General features: G+C 51.0%; 11 protein-coding genes and 2 non-coding genes across 13 annotated transcripts; 6 read left to right on the top strand and 7 right to left on the bottom strand.

Moving 5' to 3' along the window:
• Window positions 1-13: 13 nt before the first annotated feature.
• PICMEDRAFT_10959 (hypothetical protein) lies at window positions 14-823 on the bottom strand (the record flags this gene model as incomplete). Its single annotated transcript, XM_019159735.1, has 1 exon — window positions 14-823. One exon carries the CDS (start codon window positions 821-823, stop codon window positions 14-16), a length of 810 nt encoding a protein of 269 aa, XP_019019145.1.
• Window positions 824-1,282: 459 nt separating this feature from the next.
• PICMEDRAFT_t61 lies at window positions 1,283-1,367 on the top strand. Its single transcript has one exon. It is a non-coding gene; the product is annotated as a tRNA-Tyr (tRNA).
• Window positions 1,368-1,384: 17 nt separating this feature from the next.
• PICMEDRAFT_t62 lies at window positions 1,385-1,456 on the top strand. Its single transcript has one exon. It is a non-coding gene; the product is annotated as a tRNA-Pro (tRNA).
• A 179-nt stretch (window positions 1,457-1,635) lies between these two features.
• PICMEDRAFT_15876 (hypothetical protein) lies at window positions 1,636-4,255 on the top strand. The gene has a single exon (XM_019161001.1). It carries the CDS (start codon window positions 1,705-1,707, stop codon window positions 3,904-3,906), a length of 2,202 nt encoding a protein of 733 aa, XP_019019144.1. The 5' UTR covers window positions 1,636-1,704; the 3' UTR covers window positions 3,907-4,255.
• Window positions 4,256-4,378: 123 nt separating this feature from the next.
• Window positions 4,379-5,278, bottom strand: PICMEDRAFT_26660 (hypothetical protein; the record flags this gene model as incomplete). The annotated part of the gene is made up of 1 exon (XM_019162457.1): window positions 4,379-5,278. A coding segment is annotated over one exon (900 nt), but the record flags the coding sequence as incomplete, so codon positions are not given.
• A 286-nt stretch (window positions 5,279-5,564) lies between these two features.
• PICMEDRAFT_72027 (hypothetical protein) lies at window positions 5,565-6,485 on the top strand (the record flags this gene model as incomplete). The annotated part of the gene is made up of 1 exon (XM_019164078.1): window positions 5,565-6,485. The coding sequence occupies one exon, from the start codon at window positions 5,565-5,567 to the stop codon at window positions 6,483-6,485; it is 921 nt and encodes a 306-aa protein (XP_019019142.1).
• An 87-nt stretch (window positions 6,486-6,572) lies between these two features.
• On the bottom strand, window positions 6,573-7,841 carry PICMEDRAFT_31859 (hypothetical protein; the record flags this gene model as incomplete). Its single annotated transcript, XM_019162727.1, has 1 exon — window positions 6,573-7,841. The coding sequence occupies one exon, from the start codon at window positions 7,839-7,841 to the stop codon at window positions 6,573-6,575; it is 1,269 nt and encodes a 422-aa protein (XP_019019141.1).
• Window positions 7,842-7,955: 114 nt separating this feature from the next.
• On the bottom strand, window positions 7,956-8,207 carry PICMEDRAFT_23268 (hypothetical protein; the record flags this gene model as incomplete). The annotated part of the gene is made up of 1 exon (XM_019162303.1): window positions 7,956-8,207. A coding segment is annotated over one exon (252 nt), but the record flags the coding sequence as incomplete, so codon positions are not given.
• Window positions 8,208-8,744: 537 nt separating this feature from the next.
• On the bottom strand, window positions 8,745-10,559 carry PICMEDRAFT_31510 (hypothetical protein; the record flags this gene model as incomplete). Its single annotated transcript, XM_019162707.1, has 2 exons — window positions 8,745-10,272; window positions 10,450-10,559. The coding sequence occupies 2 exons, from the start codon at window positions 10,557-10,559 to the stop codon at window positions 8,745-8,747; spliced, it is 1,638 nt and encodes a 545-aa protein (XP_019019139.1).
• A 296-nt stretch (window positions 10,560-10,855) lies between these two features.
• PICMEDRAFT_31866 (hypothetical protein) lies at window positions 10,856-12,247 on the bottom strand (the record flags this gene model as incomplete). Its single annotated transcript, XM_019162729.1, has 1 exon — window positions 10,856-12,247. One exon carries the CDS (start codon window positions 12,245-12,247, stop codon window positions 10,856-10,858), a length of 1,392 nt encoding a protein of 463 aa, XP_019019138.1.
• Window positions 12,248-12,376: 129 nt separating this feature from the next.
• Window positions 12,377-13,563, top strand: PICMEDRAFT_122543 (hypothetical protein). Its single transcript, XM_019159903.1, has one exon. It carries the CDS (start codon window positions 12,507-12,509, stop codon window positions 13,356-13,358), a length of 852 nt encoding a protein of 283 aa, XP_019019137.1. The 5' UTR covers window positions 12,377-12,506; the 3' UTR covers window positions 13,359-13,563.
• A 205-nt stretch (window positions 13,564-13,768) lies between these two features.
• On the top strand, window positions 13,769-17,108 carry PICMEDRAFT_30992 (hypothetical protein; the record flags this gene model as incomplete). Its single annotated transcript, XM_019162665.1, has 7 exons — window positions 13,769-14,158; window positions 14,228-14,415; window positions 14,476-14,817; window positions 14,968-15,276; window positions 15,827-15,931; window positions 15,995-16,285; window positions 16,346-17,108. 7 exons carry the CDS (start codon window positions 13,769-13,771, stop codon window positions 17,106-17,108), a joined length of 2,388 nt encoding a protein of 795 aa, XP_019019136.1.
• Window positions 17,109-17,179: 71 nt separating this feature from the next.
• PICMEDRAFT_72020 (hypothetical protein) lies at window positions 17,180-17,851 on the bottom strand (the record flags this gene model as incomplete). Its single annotated transcript, XM_019164077.1, has 1 exon — window positions 17,180-17,851. One exon carries the CDS (start codon window positions 17,849-17,851, stop codon window positions 17,180-17,182), a length of 672 nt encoding a protein of 223 aa, XP_019019135.1.
• Between the last annotated feature and the right edge of the window lie 20 nt (window positions 17,852-17,871).

Genomic DNA, 17,871 nt, shown 5'->3' with positions numbered 1-17,871 from the left:
CACCGGTCCACCACTATTTGCTCGTTGCCACAGAGAGCCGGGGGTCGTTCCAGCGCACGTACTCCCCGCAGACGGCCTGGCCCGCCGCCGTGGCGGGCGGACCATCCACTGCGAGCCGGGCGTAGACCTTCCCGACAACCATCCCGTCCAGCAACTCGCCGCCGCTGTGCAGCTCCACAAAGCGCCGGTGGCTCTCGGCACTCATCTGCGGCCGGAGCTGCTCCCGGATCGCCCGCTGCATGTCCGTGTCCACCACCCCGGGCGCAACACTCATGCTCCGCACCCGCGGGTACATCTCGTCGTGGAGCTGCTTGCACAGCGCGTTCAACGCCGCCTTGGACGCCCCGTACGCAAGCCACCCGTCGATGCCCCGCGTGCTCGCCCCGGACGACACAAAGACAAGGTTGACCGTGCCCCGCCCCGTCCGCGTCAACGTCTCGTTCACGAGCTGCACGACGCTGAAGAAGTTCACCTCGAAGAGCCGCCTCATCCCTGCCATGTCGTAGTCCGCCTCGTCCAAGTGGCCCACGGGCTCGAGCACCCCGGCGTTGCACACCACTCCGTCGATCTGGCCAAACCTCGCCAGCGTCTGCTCGAGTACCGCCACCACGGCGCCCCGGTCGGTCACGTCCGCCGGCGCAATCAGCACCCGCTGCCGGTCCTCTGTGCTCAGGCCGTCGTAGAAGGCCTGGAGCTGGTCGCCGTTCCGAGCAATCAGCACTACCTGCGCCCGCGCATAGTCGTCAAGTATGTTCTGCACAATGCACTTGCCCAGTCCTCGGGAGGCACCCGTAACGATTATGGTCTTCTTGTCCTCAGTCATTGTCAAGTGGAGATCATAGACCTTGCCTTTCTTGACACGCTCAAAGAGCCCTTCCACTGCTACTCCTTCTGGCGGGAACTCAAAAATCTCGTCCTTCGGCTGGAGCTTTTTCACCCGCGCAGGCCGTCTCAAGCCGGACTCCTTCAACTCTCATGGCCTGTCCAGTTGCTCGATTCTAATCAGGGCAAAGGTGGCGACAGCTCTCCCTTGTTGGGATAACCTAATATCCACCAATTGCTTTACCTATCGATGAGTAGAACTCTCCGAAACTACTGAATCTTCCTTCATACTTAGAGTCGTTGGGTTATCTGTTACCAATTCCCTGAAAACCTTGTTTTTTTCCTGGTGGTAACAGGCTCACATCAAAATTTTTCCTCAAAAATACATTCTCCATATTTTTCACTTTATATATGGAAGTCTCGCCTTAGATAGCACCGCAAATTTGAAAAACCTGTAAAACCCTCTTTAGCTCAGTTGGAAGAGCGCGGGACTGTAATGTTATCAAGACATCCTGAGGTCTCTGGTTCGATCCCGGAAGGAGGGAGACGTACAATTTCATTAGGGTTAATGGTCTAGTGGTATGATTCCTGCTTTGGGAGCAGGAGGCCCTGGGTTCAATTCCCAGTTGACCCCATTTGAAAATGTACCTTTTTTTAACATTTTGCCTTTCTGCACATCTGTACACCTATGTTCTTTTTCGTATTTGGCTTGAATATTTCACTATTCTCTCTCTATCCTCTATTATAAAAATTTTTAGACTTTTTTTTTACTTCAAAATTTTCCAGATCTGCCTATCTAGCTAGGTTGTTTCGGGGCTTTTAACATCTAACATTGACAGCACCAATAGGTAGACAAGAATAGAAAATCAGCGAAGAAAAAGAATGGATATCCATCGTTGTTCTTTTCTTGATTATACTCCAGAATCAATCACATCATGTGCGTTCTCTCATGAATCAAACTTGAATGAATTAACACCAAAAAATTTCAGGCTGGCAGTAGGCAGAGCTGATGGTACCATAGAGATCTGGAATCCTCACGATTCCCGCTCGAAATGGGTCCTCGAAACAATTGTTCCAGGCTCAAGAGGAAATTCTATCGAAGGACTAGTTTGGTCTTCAAATAATGATCCAAGTCTACCACCTCGTTTATTCTCCATTGGCGGTTCCACAATCTTGACCGAATGGGACTTATCAACTGGAACTCCACTTAAGAATTACGATTGTAATGCAGGTGTCATATGGTCCGTTGCAATCAACTCCACCCACGACAAAATTGCTCTTGGGTGTGATGACGGATCTGTTGTGGTTGTTAGCATCAATGGTGGTCCCGGTGTTATCGAACATGAATGTATTCTTCAAAGACAAAAATTCAGAGTGCTCTCCTTGTGTTGGATAGAAAATAAAATGATCATCGGAGGTTGTGCCGATGGTAGAATTAGGTGCTGGTCATATAATAATGAAGATATTATTCAAGACAACGATCAGGAAGCAGATGATAACACGAACATGAATATCAGAGGGAGACTATTTCAGACCTTGAGAGTGGATAGACTCAAAGGAGAACCAAGTTTAATTTGGTGCTTATTGTATTTGCCCAAATCTAACCAGTTTGTGTCCGGTGACTCGACAGGAACGGTCAAAGTATGGGATCTCAAACATTTGGTATTACAACAATCGTTCCAAGTACATGAAGCCGATGTTTTGTGCCTAGCCAAGGATGCATCAGGCGAAAAGTTTTTCACTGCAGGCGTGGATAGAAAAATATTCAACTTCAACTATACCAAAATGTCGAAGAGTAATTCTAAATGGATCAACATGACAAATAGATTATTACATGGAAACGATGTTAGAACAATGAACTGCTACCAATCCAAAAATTTAGACTTTTTAGTCAGCGGTGGTATAGAAAGAATCATGCATATAAACACCGCTGTCAACTTCCAGAGCTCGGTTTCCATCAAACTACCGATTAACCCCCTAATTGAAAACATCATAATCAATGAAGAAAAAAGATTAGTACTAATGTGGCAAAAGAATGAGGTAAAAATATGGAAACTGAAATTGGATCATACAAAAAAGCTTGTCGCCAAACTCACTTTATCAGACCCTGAAAATATAACCAATGTTGACATTAGTTCCAATGGTAATTATCTCCTCGTTTCAAGATTATCTCTCGTCAAATTATTCAAGTTAGAAGAGGTTTCAGAAGACAAAATTGCTGTGAAAAGGATGGACTACGAGCTACTTTCTGCCATTGGTGCAAAACAATCGAAGTTCATCAATAGCGAGGATCTTATCTTGATATATACATCAGATAATGAGCTCATCAGCTTTAAATTTGATCAAATATCACCATCATCTCCTTTCGATGACTTTCAAGAGCCAGTTGATTATGATGTACCCGAAGGAATTTCTACAGGAGCCTCAGATTTTCAATATCTTATATACCACACCCATATTGCGATTGATGAGAACAATTCTTTGGCAGCACTTTCCAAATTTGACGGAACCATCGACATACTGAATTTGAAGACAAAAGAATCTTTCACTTTGATAAAACTATCATCAGTTGCTACCTGCATTGCATTCACATCCAACTCAACTCTTGTTGCAGTAACTTTAGATCACAAAGTTCATGAATTTAATGTATTGAACAATAAAAAGGATGGGCAAGTTTACACTGCTTGGGCCATGAGGAACTTTAACTCCATCCCTGCCCATTTTCTTTCACTTCCAGGTTGTGCATTTGGGGTCTTCGAAAACTTGGGTCGTATCTGTGTCTATGGATGCAACTGGTTATGCTTCTTTGATCTCAATTACGACCTCCCCAGTATTAAACAAGTGCCAACAGAAAATAAAAAGCGTAGCCGGAATGGAACGCAATTACAAGCTACAAATGGGACTTCTGCAAAGGAGCAACAACCATCTAATAACGAAGAAAACAAATGTTTCTGGCTTACTAAAAACTACACAGATTTGATATATGCAGGGAAATTGAACGAATCCGAATTGGTGGTTGTAGAAAGACACCTTGAAGACATGGCAAATCCACCCGCATTTAAAGTGAATAAAATCACTCTTTGATTTTAACATAAAAATACCAAAATTTCACCGACTAATATATATAAGTAGTGTATATATAATGAACCTTTAGATTCTTCTGTAACAATAATGTCATTGAATACTTAACCACAAAAATAAAGAAAGTTTAAGGACACGATGGGTCCATTTTAGGAAAAATCCTGGCTCCTTGAAAAAAGATATGAGCTGCAGCCCCAGCACCTATCAAGCTTTTCGCAACAGGCCTTTTCTCAACGGGTGTGTCATTCGAGTTACCTATTCTTTCCCTAGGATCCGGTTTGAACTCTTTATTACCACCGAATTCGTTCCGATAGCGTTTGTAGATATTTTTATCAAGTTTGTAGATATCGAACGACATGAAATACATCCCATCAGCAGGGTCTAAGCAGTATTTCCTAAAGTAAGACAAGTGTCTAAGAAGTTGATGTTTGCAGTTGTTGATTAATTCAGAGGGTACTTCATTCTCAAAAGTCAGGATAAAATCAACCACCCCTTCAATCAGTAGCTGGTTAAAATAGCTGACACCTTGTAAGAACCTTTTGTCGTATTCCTTGTAATCACGATCAAATAGAGTCTTGCTAGGGTTAATGCATCCATCAACTAACCGGATTGCCTTTTCTTTCCATTCAGGGTTATGATCGTACTTGTACAACAAACAAATAGCACTTAGAGTTGTGCCTTGGTTGTAGCTATACTTGGTGATATCCAAATTTTCAGAATCCCATCCGACACCATCCATGATGATGTCATCACTTGGATCGAGGAGCTTATTCCAAACGAAATTGATACAGATCTTGGCAAACTCGTACAACTTTTGCTCTTCCTGCTGATTTTCAGCATATGGTATCATGCGCATAGCGCCAATAGCAGAAACGGAGTTCGATATTGTGTTCATATAAGGCTTAGTTATGTGCCATTTTAAGCCTGGTACATGCCAGATCTGGTGCTCAATGATCCCAGTGTACAGAAACTTCATAAGTTCTTTGCACATGTTCATATAATTTCTGTTCTGTGTGGCTTCATATAGTTCAATAAGGGCTCGCAACAGATGGGCATTATCGTCATAATTGATATCTTCGTCACCGGAGTTGATTCCGCCATGGAAATCCACCGAGTATGCGCCGTATTTGGGATTTCTATACTTTAAGGTCGATTTGATCGCCTTATCAACAATCGGAATAGTCATATCTTTATTTACTGATGCGGAGTCTGCAATTGCATGCATAGCAACAGCTTGTGCATAACAGGAGAATTGATTTCCGTGAGACTCATGGCACGGGACTTGGGTCGTAAAACTTCCAACTGATGGATTCCAGAAAAAGTACCACATCTTTTGGCAAGTATTAAATCCTTCAAGATTGTTATCAAATGACATTTTCGTTTGTATTTTCTCTAGCTCTACATGCACCTCTTTTGTGCCATGTTAATTTTCATGCCACGAAGCAAAGAACAAGTAAGTAACAGATAAATGAAGAGGGGATTTGGAAAGCTGAACCAGCCCAGGAGACCATAGCCGAGCCTACATGAAAATTACAGCGAAGAATCGGAGGGGGTGGTCACACTCCCCATTGGGAGGTGCCTGTTGCCAGCAAGATAACGTTGTGGTGAAGTAAGTACTGAAACCAGCGGGAAAGGCACATGCACGCAAGTGTTTGCAAGAAATGTCCAAGTTGAAGGTGATACTTGTGGACTCAAACCCGTTTTTAATCGATGCATGGAGCAGACAGCTAAGTTCGGCACAGCGTTTCTCCAAGCTCAAATTTCCGTTGACGCTAACGGTAGAAACTCACCGGGGAAAGCTCGCAACAGTGCCCATAGAAGGAGATGCACGTACTGCTATAGTGTCACCAGCAAACTCAATCGGTGGAATGGGTGGTGGGTTCGATGAAGCCTTATGCACGCTTTTCAATCCGACGGAAGAGGTAATCAAAACCGGAACTAGCAACGCAGTAGAGTCCTGGATAAGAAGGTATCTTCATCACGGATATACTCCGTTGGGGACAGCTCACGTCGTCGAATTCTCAGATTTCCCACAATTCAGGCATTCCAAGGCATGGACGCAGCTCCGAGCCAACTCTATAGTTGTTGTGCCGACGATGCGGGTCCCTCATTCGATATATACAGTCAAGGAAGGAGACTCGGAGGACGTGGTAGACACGAAGAATAGGGGTGTTGTTTCATTCGTGTTTGATTGCATGTGGGAGGCACTGTGTGCGGTGAACAGATACAACGCGAGACTAGGGATGCAGGACCATGTGCCTGTAAAGGCAGACTTAGCCGGGAAGGTGGACACTTTAGTGATTCCAGGTTTGGGAACCGGGTATGGAAATCTGCCCATTGAGTTGGTTGCCAAGGGAATGGTGGGAGCTTTAACGATATGGGGGGCAGAATTGAATCAACCGAGCAGGGAAACCAGCAACGTGGATCGTGGCCTTTTGTGCCTAGCATTTCTGGGCGAAGATTACACGTTATTCCACAACCCGGACATTCTGAAAAGTCGGAATGCAATGTTCGGAGACTCCCATAGAAGATTCGACATACTACATCAAGATGTGGGTGACTTCTACCGATTAGTGGAATAGCAGCGAGACAACGATACCGAAGTTCATTCTTCCCTCTTTTCAAATTCAATTTGAAATACGTACTCTATATCATGTAAATGGAAACATCTAGACTCCGGAGGAGGAGGAAGAAGAAGAAGGGATTGGCTCCCTTCGGTTAGGCTCTTCCTTTGTTGAATGTAACTTTAAAAGCAGACTCAGCAGGAAAGCAGCAGCACCAAGTAGAAAAACTAATATCATCGCATCTCCGACTGCTTCCCTGTAAATCTTCAACACCTTGTGAAGATACTCTGTTGGTAGTCCATTGCGGATGAACGCGGTAGAGCTCAAGAGACGCTCGAGGATTTGAGAACCATCTGGCTTGCTCTTTTTCGAGAAATATTTATGCAACTCGTTGAATAGGTTGTGATTATAAAGCCCGAGGGTGATACCCACTCCTGAGCTCTGTCCCATGGATCGGAACATATAGTTCATCCCTGTGACTGTGGCCTGACGTTTGATACCAACTAAACCGACAACGAGAATAAGCAGGGCAACAAGGAAGGCACCGTAGCCGATCGACGAAATGATAGAACCAAGCAACAAGATCGAGAGTTTTGCGTACACCTTCGGGGTGAGATCGGATCTGTCTGGAGTTGGCTTCAAGTTCAAGGCGGCAAACATGCACAGGAACACACCAGTGACAATGCCCATACAGCACACAATTGATAAATGGATGCCCCTCGATATGATAACGTTCGGGCCGATGTTTTCATCGTCATGTTTCAAGTACCAGCCCGCAATTAGGGAGCCGAAGGAGACGGCAAACACCCCGAAGGAGTTGAAAAGCCCCAACTGGAATTGCGAGAAGTCGTGAACAATCTGAAAGTAAAGAGGCAACACGTAGTTCATACCATATATTGCAGCTGCACCAAAGAAGATGACTAAGGCGGTTATACGTAAAACACCCTTGAAGGCCGATGGAGGAATTATGTGGACTGTCATGACGTATTTCTCTACCAAGGCAAAAGCTGTGGCACTCAAAACAAAGCAGACGATGCAGATCTGTAGGCTCTTCACACTTGTTACGTTGAACATCATCAACATCGAGATGATGCCGCAACTCAAGAGGAACGAGCCCGGCAAGTCAATCTGCGAAAGGTTTTTCCATGCAAACCTATCCTTCGGGTCTATTTCGAGCAGCTGGTCCTGTCTGAACTCGTGAACGTTCCTGCGCACAAGAACGCCTGCAATGATCACCATGGGCACTTGGATGCCAAACATCCAACGCCATCCTGAAGTCTCGTTCCATGCTAGGAAAGCAGACCCCAAGATCGGACCTGTGAATTGTCCGACAGCGTACATCAAGTTTGCATATCCCTGGTAAATTCCCCGCATACGGAGCGGGATGATATCTGTGGTGATAATCGAGCTTAGGGCAGACATGCCACCGCCCCCGACACCTGCAATGGCTCTGGCAATGGCGAACTGAGTGACATTCTGCGACAAGGCGCAGCAGAGACACCCGAGCGCAAACCAGAACTGGGCAATCAACAAGACCGTTCGACGCCCGAAGACGTCACTGAATCTACCTACCAATGGCTGAAAGATGGTGTTGGTCAAGAGGTACGAAGTAGCAATCCATGTCAACTTGTCCGACCCGTTCATCGACGAAGCAATGGTGTTGGCCGTCGTAGACACAATAGTTGTATCTGCGGCAGAAAGAAACGTGCCCAACCACAAGGACCCGATGATGCTCACGAGGTTTTCGGGGATGACCACCTCGTGGAACGTCTGTTCTGACGTGTAGTTCTCCTGTGGCGTGGAGTACGTCTTCTGTGTGTTTTCCACTGTGTCATTGACCAGCATTGCTGTTCTTTCAGTTTCCGTCATCCGTGCGTAGCGTCCTTTGCTAGGACAATTCTCTCTTGTCATTCGGAAAACAATCAGAGAGTGCTCTCTGTTTCTCGCTGTGTGTAGATATACCACCCACACATACACATATATATACAACTGCTTATCGTGACTCACTCAGCTTTCTTGGCAATGCCATGCCATGCCTGTCTTCCCTATCAGGCAGGCCCGACAAAAAACGGTGCCAATCGGCCGAGGGCACATCTAGAGGTCGGAATGGCAGAAAAGGTAGAGCTGCTGTGCCAGCAATAGCGGTTGAAAATTGGTTTAGCGGATTATAAGTGGTAGTGATACAGAGAAAGAAGTAGAAATAGAAGGAATAGTAGAAGGAATAGTAGAAAGAATAGAAGTAATAGTTTACAAAGAGCTGAAAAGGGGTGGCACGGTCTAGTAGTCTGCCTTGATCTCTGCCAACCGGACGTAGGCCGCATGGGTTCTCTTGCGCCAGCGTTTGCCGAAGTAGATAAAGCCACCAGAGGAGTGCATGACACCAAGACTGATGACGGCAAGAGCAATGTAAGTGTTTTCTGTGCCGGAGCTTTGCAACCAGGGGGAGCAGGCAAATGTGAAGATGCAGCCAATGATGTTGTTGATGAAGGCGACACAGACAAGCACCTCGAGGGTGAGCTCCCTGTAGGTATCCATCACGTACAACATGGCGAGGTTTGTCGAGGAGGAGAACATGTATGAGATGAAGGCCAAGCCGATGTAGAAGACCCGCCAGTCCATGTTGCGGGAGATGCCGAAGCCAAACATGAGCAAACCGACAGCGCCGACGGTGCCGGACAAGAAGGCGAAGTAGAGTCTGAACTCGCTTTCGACAATGCCGCTATTTTTTCTGGCCATCCAGAGAATGAAATAGTCCGTCATGGACCCGGCATACAAGCACCCTATGACACTGCCAATGATGCAGGGGATGTTCATCAAAGCGACCTGTGCCGAAGAGTAGTTGAAGGGGTCGCTATAGAGCATCGTGTCCTCGGTGGTGAGGTAAAAGGTCAAGATGGCATTTTGCAAGCCGCAGATGCACCCCGCGTAGATGACAGGCGGAAAGACAATGCATCTCACAGGGATGAGCAACAGCTGAAAGTAGTGCTTCACAAAGCCAAGAAGGGTACGACACTGGGGGTCCTTGGGCAGTCTGAAAGGCTTGTACCTCTCCAGGTAGCTGAATGGTTTGTCAAAATAGCCCTGCGTCAACGCGTCGTCGGACTCCTCGTTGCTGATGACGCCGTTCTGCACAAACCCCAAATTGAGGGTCAGGTCGTCGACCCGGTGGCTGTACTTGGCGTAGTCGAAGGAGTTTTCCTCAAAGAGGAAGAGCACGATCAGAATAAGTACCCCGGAGGCTATGGCCCCAGACCAACCCACCCAACGGAACGTCCTGTCGAAGGAGATAAAGTTAGCGCAAAGCGGACCAAGGTAGGTGCCCAACGAGTACGCCAAGTTGTATATCGTGATGATGGCGCCCAACTGGTGGCGGAAGAAGATGCTGGCAAAGCAGAGCTGGACGTGAGCATCAGCGCACCCAAAGGAGAACCCGGTCAACACCTGCGAGCCGTACGAGTCACCGCCGTCGTTCATCAAGGCGTACCAGATCGAGCTGAAAAAGGCGAATATGGCGCCAAACAGAATGACGCTCTTGCGGCCTAGAAGGTAGTCGAAGGGGCTGTACAACCAGGTGGAAACGGCAATGCTGACAAACAACACGCCTGCCGAGTCGTTCAAGAGGTCGTAGGAAATACCCGTGATTGCGTTGATCGAGTCTGTTGGCGCAGAGGCGTCGTTGGAAAGCGCTGCGGTGAAAGCCGTCACGAGGAGGAGAATTAAGCTGTGCAGCGTTTTCCTCCGCTTGGACCAGTTGAGCGGGTCGTTTCTCGAGTTTGTCGGCTGCGGCTGGAGAATGACCCCGTACCTTGTCTTCAGATCCGGAATGTCTCCCAACGGCCTCTTTGGCGAGTACTTGTAGTTGTAACTGTTCGAGAGCTGGCGGTACTTTTTCTTCGAGAGGCGTGTGCTCGGACCGACGCTCTGCTCCGCCTCCTGCTCGTTGTTGGCTTCGTCGTTGTTGTTGATCTCAGCAAGCAAGTACCGGTACCGCTTGATCGCCATGTGGTGCTGGTGGCGGATCACCGCAGACGAGTAGATGGAGTACGTTCCGGGAATAAACTGCGGATGGTATCTATCCGTGTACTTCTCCATAACCGTATGTGTCTGCTGCACGCGGGCTGCTGTCGTTTTTCCGGAAGCACTGTGCCCCTGCTATCTCTCACGGACTCGGCGGTCTCTCTGCAATTAGCTCCACCGCAGACTTCTTGTGCACGCCCCAGGCAACACTGGATCATGACGGCAAGCAACCTGGCACCACTTATCTACGGAGCTACAACGGAAAAAAACAGAAAAACAAAGAATCACCACATGCGGCTTACCTAAGCTGGGGACTCAGTGCATGTTTCAGAGGCAGAGGACAAGATAGGACAAAGAAATACAAAAGCCAGCTACATGTAATCGCCGTAGTCGAGGATGGAGTGGAGCTGGTCGATGACGTGCTCCGAGGCGGCAGCAAGGCCGTTGTGGAAAAGACGGTTGGTGACAACGGGTTTGTACTCAAAAATGGCCTTGTTGCGGCGGCCGAGCTCGTAGTCGACGTATTGGTCGTCGAGGTAGACGGAGGCGACGATAGGGAGTGTTTCCCAGGTGAGGGTGCGCAAGGTGTCGAGGTGGTAGATGCAGGACCACTGGTCGTAATCGTGGATGTACTCTGCAAGCGGGGCCAAGGGCTGGAGCTCCTTGTGCGACTCCAGCATGGACCGTGTGACAATCTCGCCTGTGAACATGAACGGGCCAGTAGGGTCGGCAGGAGTTGCTGCCAGGACTCTGTCGGCGGCCCAGCCGCTTCGGCAGCCTTTGCCGTTGAGGTAGATGGCCTCCTGAAACAAGAAGTAGAGGATGTTTGTTTCGAACCCGAGGTAGTTCATGAGAGTTGTCTTGGTGGCGTAGCTGAGCTTGCCGTATTCGAGCTCGGCGTGCATTGTTGTAACGAGAATGTGGAGCCCGAGCGTGCCGCCGGAGCCGCCAAACTTGAGGCCAAGGCCACGGAATCTGTCGACGGACAAGACACCGCCGTTGGGCAAAACAACGACGTTCTCGGCCAAGTGGCGGACGATCGTGTGTACCTTCTCGACGTCACCCGGGAACCTGCTGTAGTAGGCAAGGTTGCGTTCCCTCGTGCGCTCGAAGGTCGCATGGTAGACCTCGTCGACGCTGGAGACTGTCAACGGCGGCAACCCGCCGGTTAACATGACGTGCCGGAGTGTCTGCGGGTAGAACGAGGCGTAGGTGACGGCGGTGAACCCGCCGAAGGACTGTCCCAGCACGCTCCACCTGCCTGCCGGACCAAGCAACACTTCTCTGATGCGATCGCAGTCGTGCACTATGGAGTCTGCCCGGAAGTGCTTGACGAATTCGAACTGCTGCTGCGTCGTGCCCTTCGAGAGCAGCAACTCTGTGTCTATGGGGCCCGACAGCCCTGTGCCCCTCTGGTCAAGAAGCACCACCGTGTAGTTCCGGTCGAGCAGCGGTTTGAGGAAGGACGGGTCTGTCGGGCCCGTCGGAAACGCACTGGGGAAGCCCGGCCCGCCCTGCAAGTACACTACAAGGTTCGACGCGTTGCGACCCACGTCGTCCTTGAGACTGAACGAAGGGGTCTGCTCCATCCGGACGCCTGCTGAACCCCGTCGGTGGGTGTTGACGATCTTCGCCACGACAGGAACCGTCTCTCCGGACGGTGCGGAGTAGTCCAACGGCAATGTGAAGCGTAACACCGAGGTCTTGATTCCGTTGGCGACAAACGTGTCAAGCTCTGTGTATGTCGGTTGCGTCTGCTTCATGTTTATTTCAACTGGCAATTGATCTTTGTGAGTCTCTGAGTCTCTGAGTCTCTGAGTCTCTCTGCATATGCTCTAAGCACCAGCAGCCCCCTACTCGTCTGCTCCCAAAAGAAGTAGTCTTCGTGGTGCCAGAGACGGAGGAGGCCCGGCAGCTCCGCGGCAGAGGTGTTGAAGAGGCCCGAGAGGGCTCTGTTCTCCGCAAGACGGGCTGGCCGGGGGGCTCTGCTTTCTGGGTTCTAGGCAGCACAGCAGAGCCAAAATGAGTGCAACAGGGACAGGGACAGGGACATTGAGCGACACACGGGAACTTGAGGAGGAGTACGACGGTCCAGACGGGGTGGACGGGCTGGCCGGGCTCGTGGAACTGGTTCTTCGTGCCGTGCAGAACGCCTTCATCTACGGGTACCGGGTCCGGTTTCTACACAGCGTGGCGTACCAGCTGGCGACGGCAAAGCCCCAGAAAGGGCTACTGGAGCTGCTGGGAAAGGTGTGGAAGAGCGTCCGGCTGGGCGTCGACCACGGGAAGGTGCTTGCCATTTTTGCCATTGTGTACCGCAGCATGCTTTTGCTGGCGAAACGGCTGAGGGCCTCCTCCAAACAGGGACATAGCCAGCTCAGCAATCACTTCGTCGCCGGGTTTGTCGGCGGTGTGCTTGTATACGGCGGGCTGCTGCAGCGGGCTGTCCGCCGGCGGCGGACGAAGGGAGACCCACCAACGCTGGTCGGCACGCTGCTGGCGATGAACGAGGGAATCCTCTCGCAGATCACCATGTACACGATGTCCCGGCTCATCATCGCCGGCGGCAAGGACCTTGCCCGTGTCGTGGTCGACACGAAAAACCGGCACAGCAGCAACAATGGCAGCAGGTCCCGATCCAGAGACAAGGACATCGCCGCCATTGCCTCGGTCTCGTGGGTCCTCACCTGCGGCCTTGTCTGGGGTGGCATCATGGTGTACTACCAGCGGGACAGACGACTGGGCAGAGATTCAGGCCCGGACCCTGACAAGAGACTGCTTTATCTTCCCCGGGCTTTGCAAGTGAGTCTGGAGTTCATCTACGGGGGCGTCCGCCACGCGTGGAGAGAGGCCTTCGACTACAACAGCCGCTGACCTCGTCCACTTCACTGTCGTACGGCAACTCACGAGACCTCGGGTCCGTCGCCGCGTAGTTGTGTGCTATCACGGCGGACCGTGGCCCATGTGTGGCGTCCCGACAGACGGCGGACACGCTGCAACACTGTTCCAGACGGACATCCCGTTGTGGTGGCGGTGGGCGGCTATGGCCCCAACAATGTCTGTCTGTGCCACCGGTTCTGCCCCGGCCCGCCGTCTGCCCCGCCTGCCAGCTGACACATTTTCCCTCCCAAATTTTTTGTTGCAAAATATTTCCAGACACGCACGCTACGGCACGCACATAAGCACGGGCTGGGCCAGGACGGACTGCGCATCACGCGGTTTTCAGTAGAGGACACAGCAGAGAGGAGACTACTAGACACACCCCATCCAAACCAGGCCAGGCAATGTCATCTTACCGGCCACCCTCAGCGAGAGGCCCGCAGAAAAACGTGTTCAAGTCCACGACCAACAAGCCGCTGCGGTTCGCCATACTTGGTCCACACAAGTCGTCGAAGTCGGCGTTTGTGTCAATCATCGCCAACCACATTTCGCTGGAAAACTACTACCCGACGATCCAGAACTCGCCGATCCTGCTGCAGTTCCAGCCGAAGCGGGAAACGTCAAGGGCGATCCTGGACGTGAACGTTTCGCTCACGGACTTGAAGGAGCTCGGTCTCCTCGGGAACGACGGCACGGCCGGTGGCGCCGATGACGCCCGCATGGAGCTCTCAAGACCGCTGTTGAACAAGATCAGCAGGAAGAACATCCGGCTGCTGAAGAAGCGGCACCAGCAGGTGTCTGGCTCGTCAACCGGAGGCGACTCGGGCGGGGCCGGCGCCGGCGCTGTCAACGAGACGTCCGAGGCGATTCTTGCCGAGACGCACGACTACTACGACCTCGATTATTCGAACCCAGACCTTTTTGACGAGGAGAAGTTCTCCCCGCTGAACTCGTTCCACTCGCCGATTGCGTCGTTCAGCAGGGGCCAGAGCTTTGGGCACAGCTTCAACAACAGTGCCGGGCGCAAATTTCCCTCGCTCCACAGCTTCTCGTCCATACACGACGACGACGACCCGCTGTCCGACGACGACCCAACCGGGGCTGGCCGTAGCAGCCGTTATCGGGCGCCCGTGACGACGCCGATCTTGGTCGAGCTCATCGACACGCCGGGCGTGCTCAAGGAGGACCTCATCCCGTTCTTGGAGCGCTCGCTAGACAACCGCTTGTCGAGAGACATCCTCAGCAACCTTGCGAACGAATACAACACGAACTACCGGTCCCGCGTGAAGCCGCTCATCACGGGCTCCGGGATCAGCGACTTGAACGCCGCCGTCGACGGCTACATCATCTTCTACTCGTGTGTCCCCGAGTTCGAGAACACCGACGTCATACCGCCGCCACCAATGTACGACGACAACGAGGACAACAACCGCCACGCGGGCACCGCAAACCCGTCGACCACGCCGGGCATCCCTATTGTCGGCAAGGGGGCCAGCATCGGCAACACCAGCACTCAGGCCAACGACACAATGCGAAGGGAGCGCAAGGAAGAGCGTGCCCGGGAGACGGACACCGGCCTCGCCGCCATCGAGATCCTCGAGAGCTTGTACGCGTCCATCATGGAGGCCTGGAAGGAGTACCACCGCTACCACTACAGCTGGGAGGTCGGCAAGGAGTACGACAATCTCTCGCTTTCCTCCTCGTTTAAGCAACTGTGGAAGAATAAAGACAAGGCCCGGGACCTCAAGGAGCTCCAGGACCCGGCCCAGCGCAAGAAGATGGAGGCCTACATCGAGCAGCAGCTAGGCTCCGATCTACGTCCGCCCGTCGTCGTAGTCTGCTCCCACATCGACTCTCCCTACGCTGCTCCCTTGCTTGTCGAGAAGGGCCGCCGGCTTGCCGAGCAGTGGGGGTGCAGCTTTGTCCAGATGAGCTGTGCCTACGAGACCGAGACGTGGGTGAACGTCGAGGAGACGCTGGCCATCGCCGTCCGGGAGAGCGTCGAGCACAAGCGCTGACCCGGCTGCAACAGGAGTATTGTGGGATACCCCCAGCACAGTGTATAATCTTTCTCTATCTATCTATCTAAATGCACCAGCAGCAGTAGCAGCAGCGGCTGTCCTTCCCCGTGTCTCTCGGCCCCTCGCCCCAGCCGGCCGCGGTGTTGAAGAAGACGGCCTGCACCGCGGAAGACCCGCCAGGGAGACAGGACGCCAGGCAAGGGCTTATCGCAGAAAGGTTTGGGTGGGAGAGTGATATATAAGGGGTTCTGGCGGTGCCTGGTGGGTGCAGCGGCCTGCGACGACAAGCGGAACCTCGTGGCGTGTGTGTGTTTTCGTACACAGTCTTTTTGAAAGCCTAACAGCAGGAAGAAGGCAGCCGGCGCCCATAAAAAACGACATCGACATCGATACGGATCTGATTTCACTTGGTTTAACTCATTTCGATTTGTTTTCCGGCAGCACGATGTTTTTCTCAACGCTTTCAAACACACTCAAGAACTTTACAGGGTCGACGACGACGTCGTCGACATCGTCGTTGTCGTCACCGAACCTGACGGCCTCTTCGTTGGAGACGCCGGCTCGGCAGGGAGATCACACGGCGGAACCTCGGGAGTCTCTAAATACGAGAGAAAACTTGCACGTCGAAATGCTCACGATAAAGGATTACAAGAAGGCTGCACGCACGTTACAGATTGCTTTCCAGGACGACAAGTACGTGAACTACCTCACGTCGGGCATCAAGGAGTCGAACCTCAAGCAGCAGATGGACTTGGCGCTTTTTGAGGCCACAACGTACTCGACAATACTCTCGGGCCTCCTTGTGGGGATACGGGACCTCGACGGGGAGCAGGACGACCCAGACGCCCCATTTCTGGCCGTTGCATGCTTTCAGAAGCCTCAGAAGAAGTCCAAGGGGAAGTCCAAGACGGGCGCCGATAAGGGCAAGGCCACGAAGGACTCGGACAATGCCGAAAACAGGAGTCTCTTCTCTTACCTATGGAGCATGTACCAGGGCGGGTACTTGAAGTTCGTCTGGTTGGCAAACAAAGAAACCCGCCAACGGGTTTTCGACGAGCAGTGGCAGTTGTTGGACCAGTATCGAGAGGAGGTCCTAGGAGACGAGTTCGACTACAGTTGGTATCTGTCCGACATTGGCGCCATCCCGAAGGGTAGAGGCAAAGGGTTGGCGAGGAAGTTGGTCGACTACGCGTGTCAGAAATACATCGACGTGTACAAGCAACCAAACGATGATGACGATGATGATGACGACGACGACCTAGGAAACAACAAAAATGGTACAACAGGGTCCAAGGCCAGCACGGGCAGCGACGAAGAATCCAAGTTGGACAGTGAGATACAGAGTTTCAACTTCGCCTTTGACTTGGACTCCGATAATCTCACCGACTACTCCGGGTACTCCTCTTTCTCGGACAACGAGTCTGCGCACTCATCCTGGTACTACAAGGAGGAGGACGACATTCTCTCCAAGTACGACGAACGACAACGGAATAAGGCCGGAACAAACCCCTCCGGCCACACTAAAATCGGTGCCTCCCTCTATTTGGAGAGCAGCCATCCAAGAAACAGGAAAATATACCAGAAGTTGGGTTTTACATATGTGAAAACAGTGCCCGTCGCTGACGTCCAGCTGCACGACGGCGCAATGAAGACGCTCACCATGGATCTAATGGTACGTGGTGTTAAAGGTGCTAAGTGGAAACAGGAAAGCCTGTTTGGTTAATTCGTTATAGAGCTTTGTTAGGTGTATCTCAACTCATCTTCAACACAACCCCAATATCTAATGTTTAAATTTCAGTTCTTTAGACTAGACAACCCATCCAGGGTCGGAAAGAGCGTCCCGGCCGCCAGCTTTTGTTCAATCTCCGCTTGCTTCTTCCTCTTGAAATCTTGTAGTAATCGCCCCCGATAGAAAACCTGTTCTAGATGATACTTGATGTTTTCCCGCTCAAAAGCCGCAAGCTTCTGTTCTCCATCGTGCAGCTCAGAGGCCACAACCTCCTTGCTCCTGCTGGCCTTCTCACTTTCAGGTGTGGATCCATTTTCCTCTCCATTTTCTTTGTCTTTGACCTTCCCCTCATCTTTCAACGACTCATCCTTTTTGGCCCCCCAACTCGGAATCACCGTAAGCCAGCTCTTCTCCTTTGCCAACTTGTCTCTTTCCTTTTTTTCTAATTTACGGAGTTCCCTTTGCAAACTTTCCACCGTACCGCACAATTTTCTCCATTCTGCCTCTGTATCTTTACCTAGACCATTGCAGTAAACAAGTTTTGCAAAGTTCTTATCTTTCAGGTGTACATCGCACACATAGAACCAATCTTTCTTGTCTCCCGTTATCAAAACTGTGTTTGTTGGTTTGAAGCACAAAATGCAGGCCTTGCAGGCATTCTCAGCAACATGTTTCACCTCGTAAAGGTTAGCGAATGGAGGTTTCTGACCTTTGGCTATTTCACTAGACGATGACATGGCACCCGCAGGTGATACTC

Source organism: Pichia membranifaciens, assembly GCF_001661235.1.
Source record: "Pichia membranifaciens NRRL Y-2026 unplaced genomic scaffold PICMEscaffold_2, whole genome shotgun sequence".
In the NCBI taxonomy this organism is placed as follows: Eukaryota; Fungi; Ascomycota; class Pichiomycetes; order Pichiales; family Pichiaceae; genus Pichia; species Pichia membranifaciens.
Note: the sequence above shows the minus strand (reverse complement) of the source record. Positions and strands in the feature narration are given on the sequence as shown.

Coding starts and splice junctions, on each gene's coding strand:
- PICMEDRAFT_15876 (XM_019161001.1), top strand. CDS start 1,705: ATGGATATCCATCGTTGTTCTTTTCTTGATTATACTCCAGAATCAATC.
- PICMEDRAFT_122543 (XM_019159903.1), top strand. CDS start 12,507: ATGAGTGCAACAGGGACAGGGACAGGGACATTGAGCGACACACGGGAA.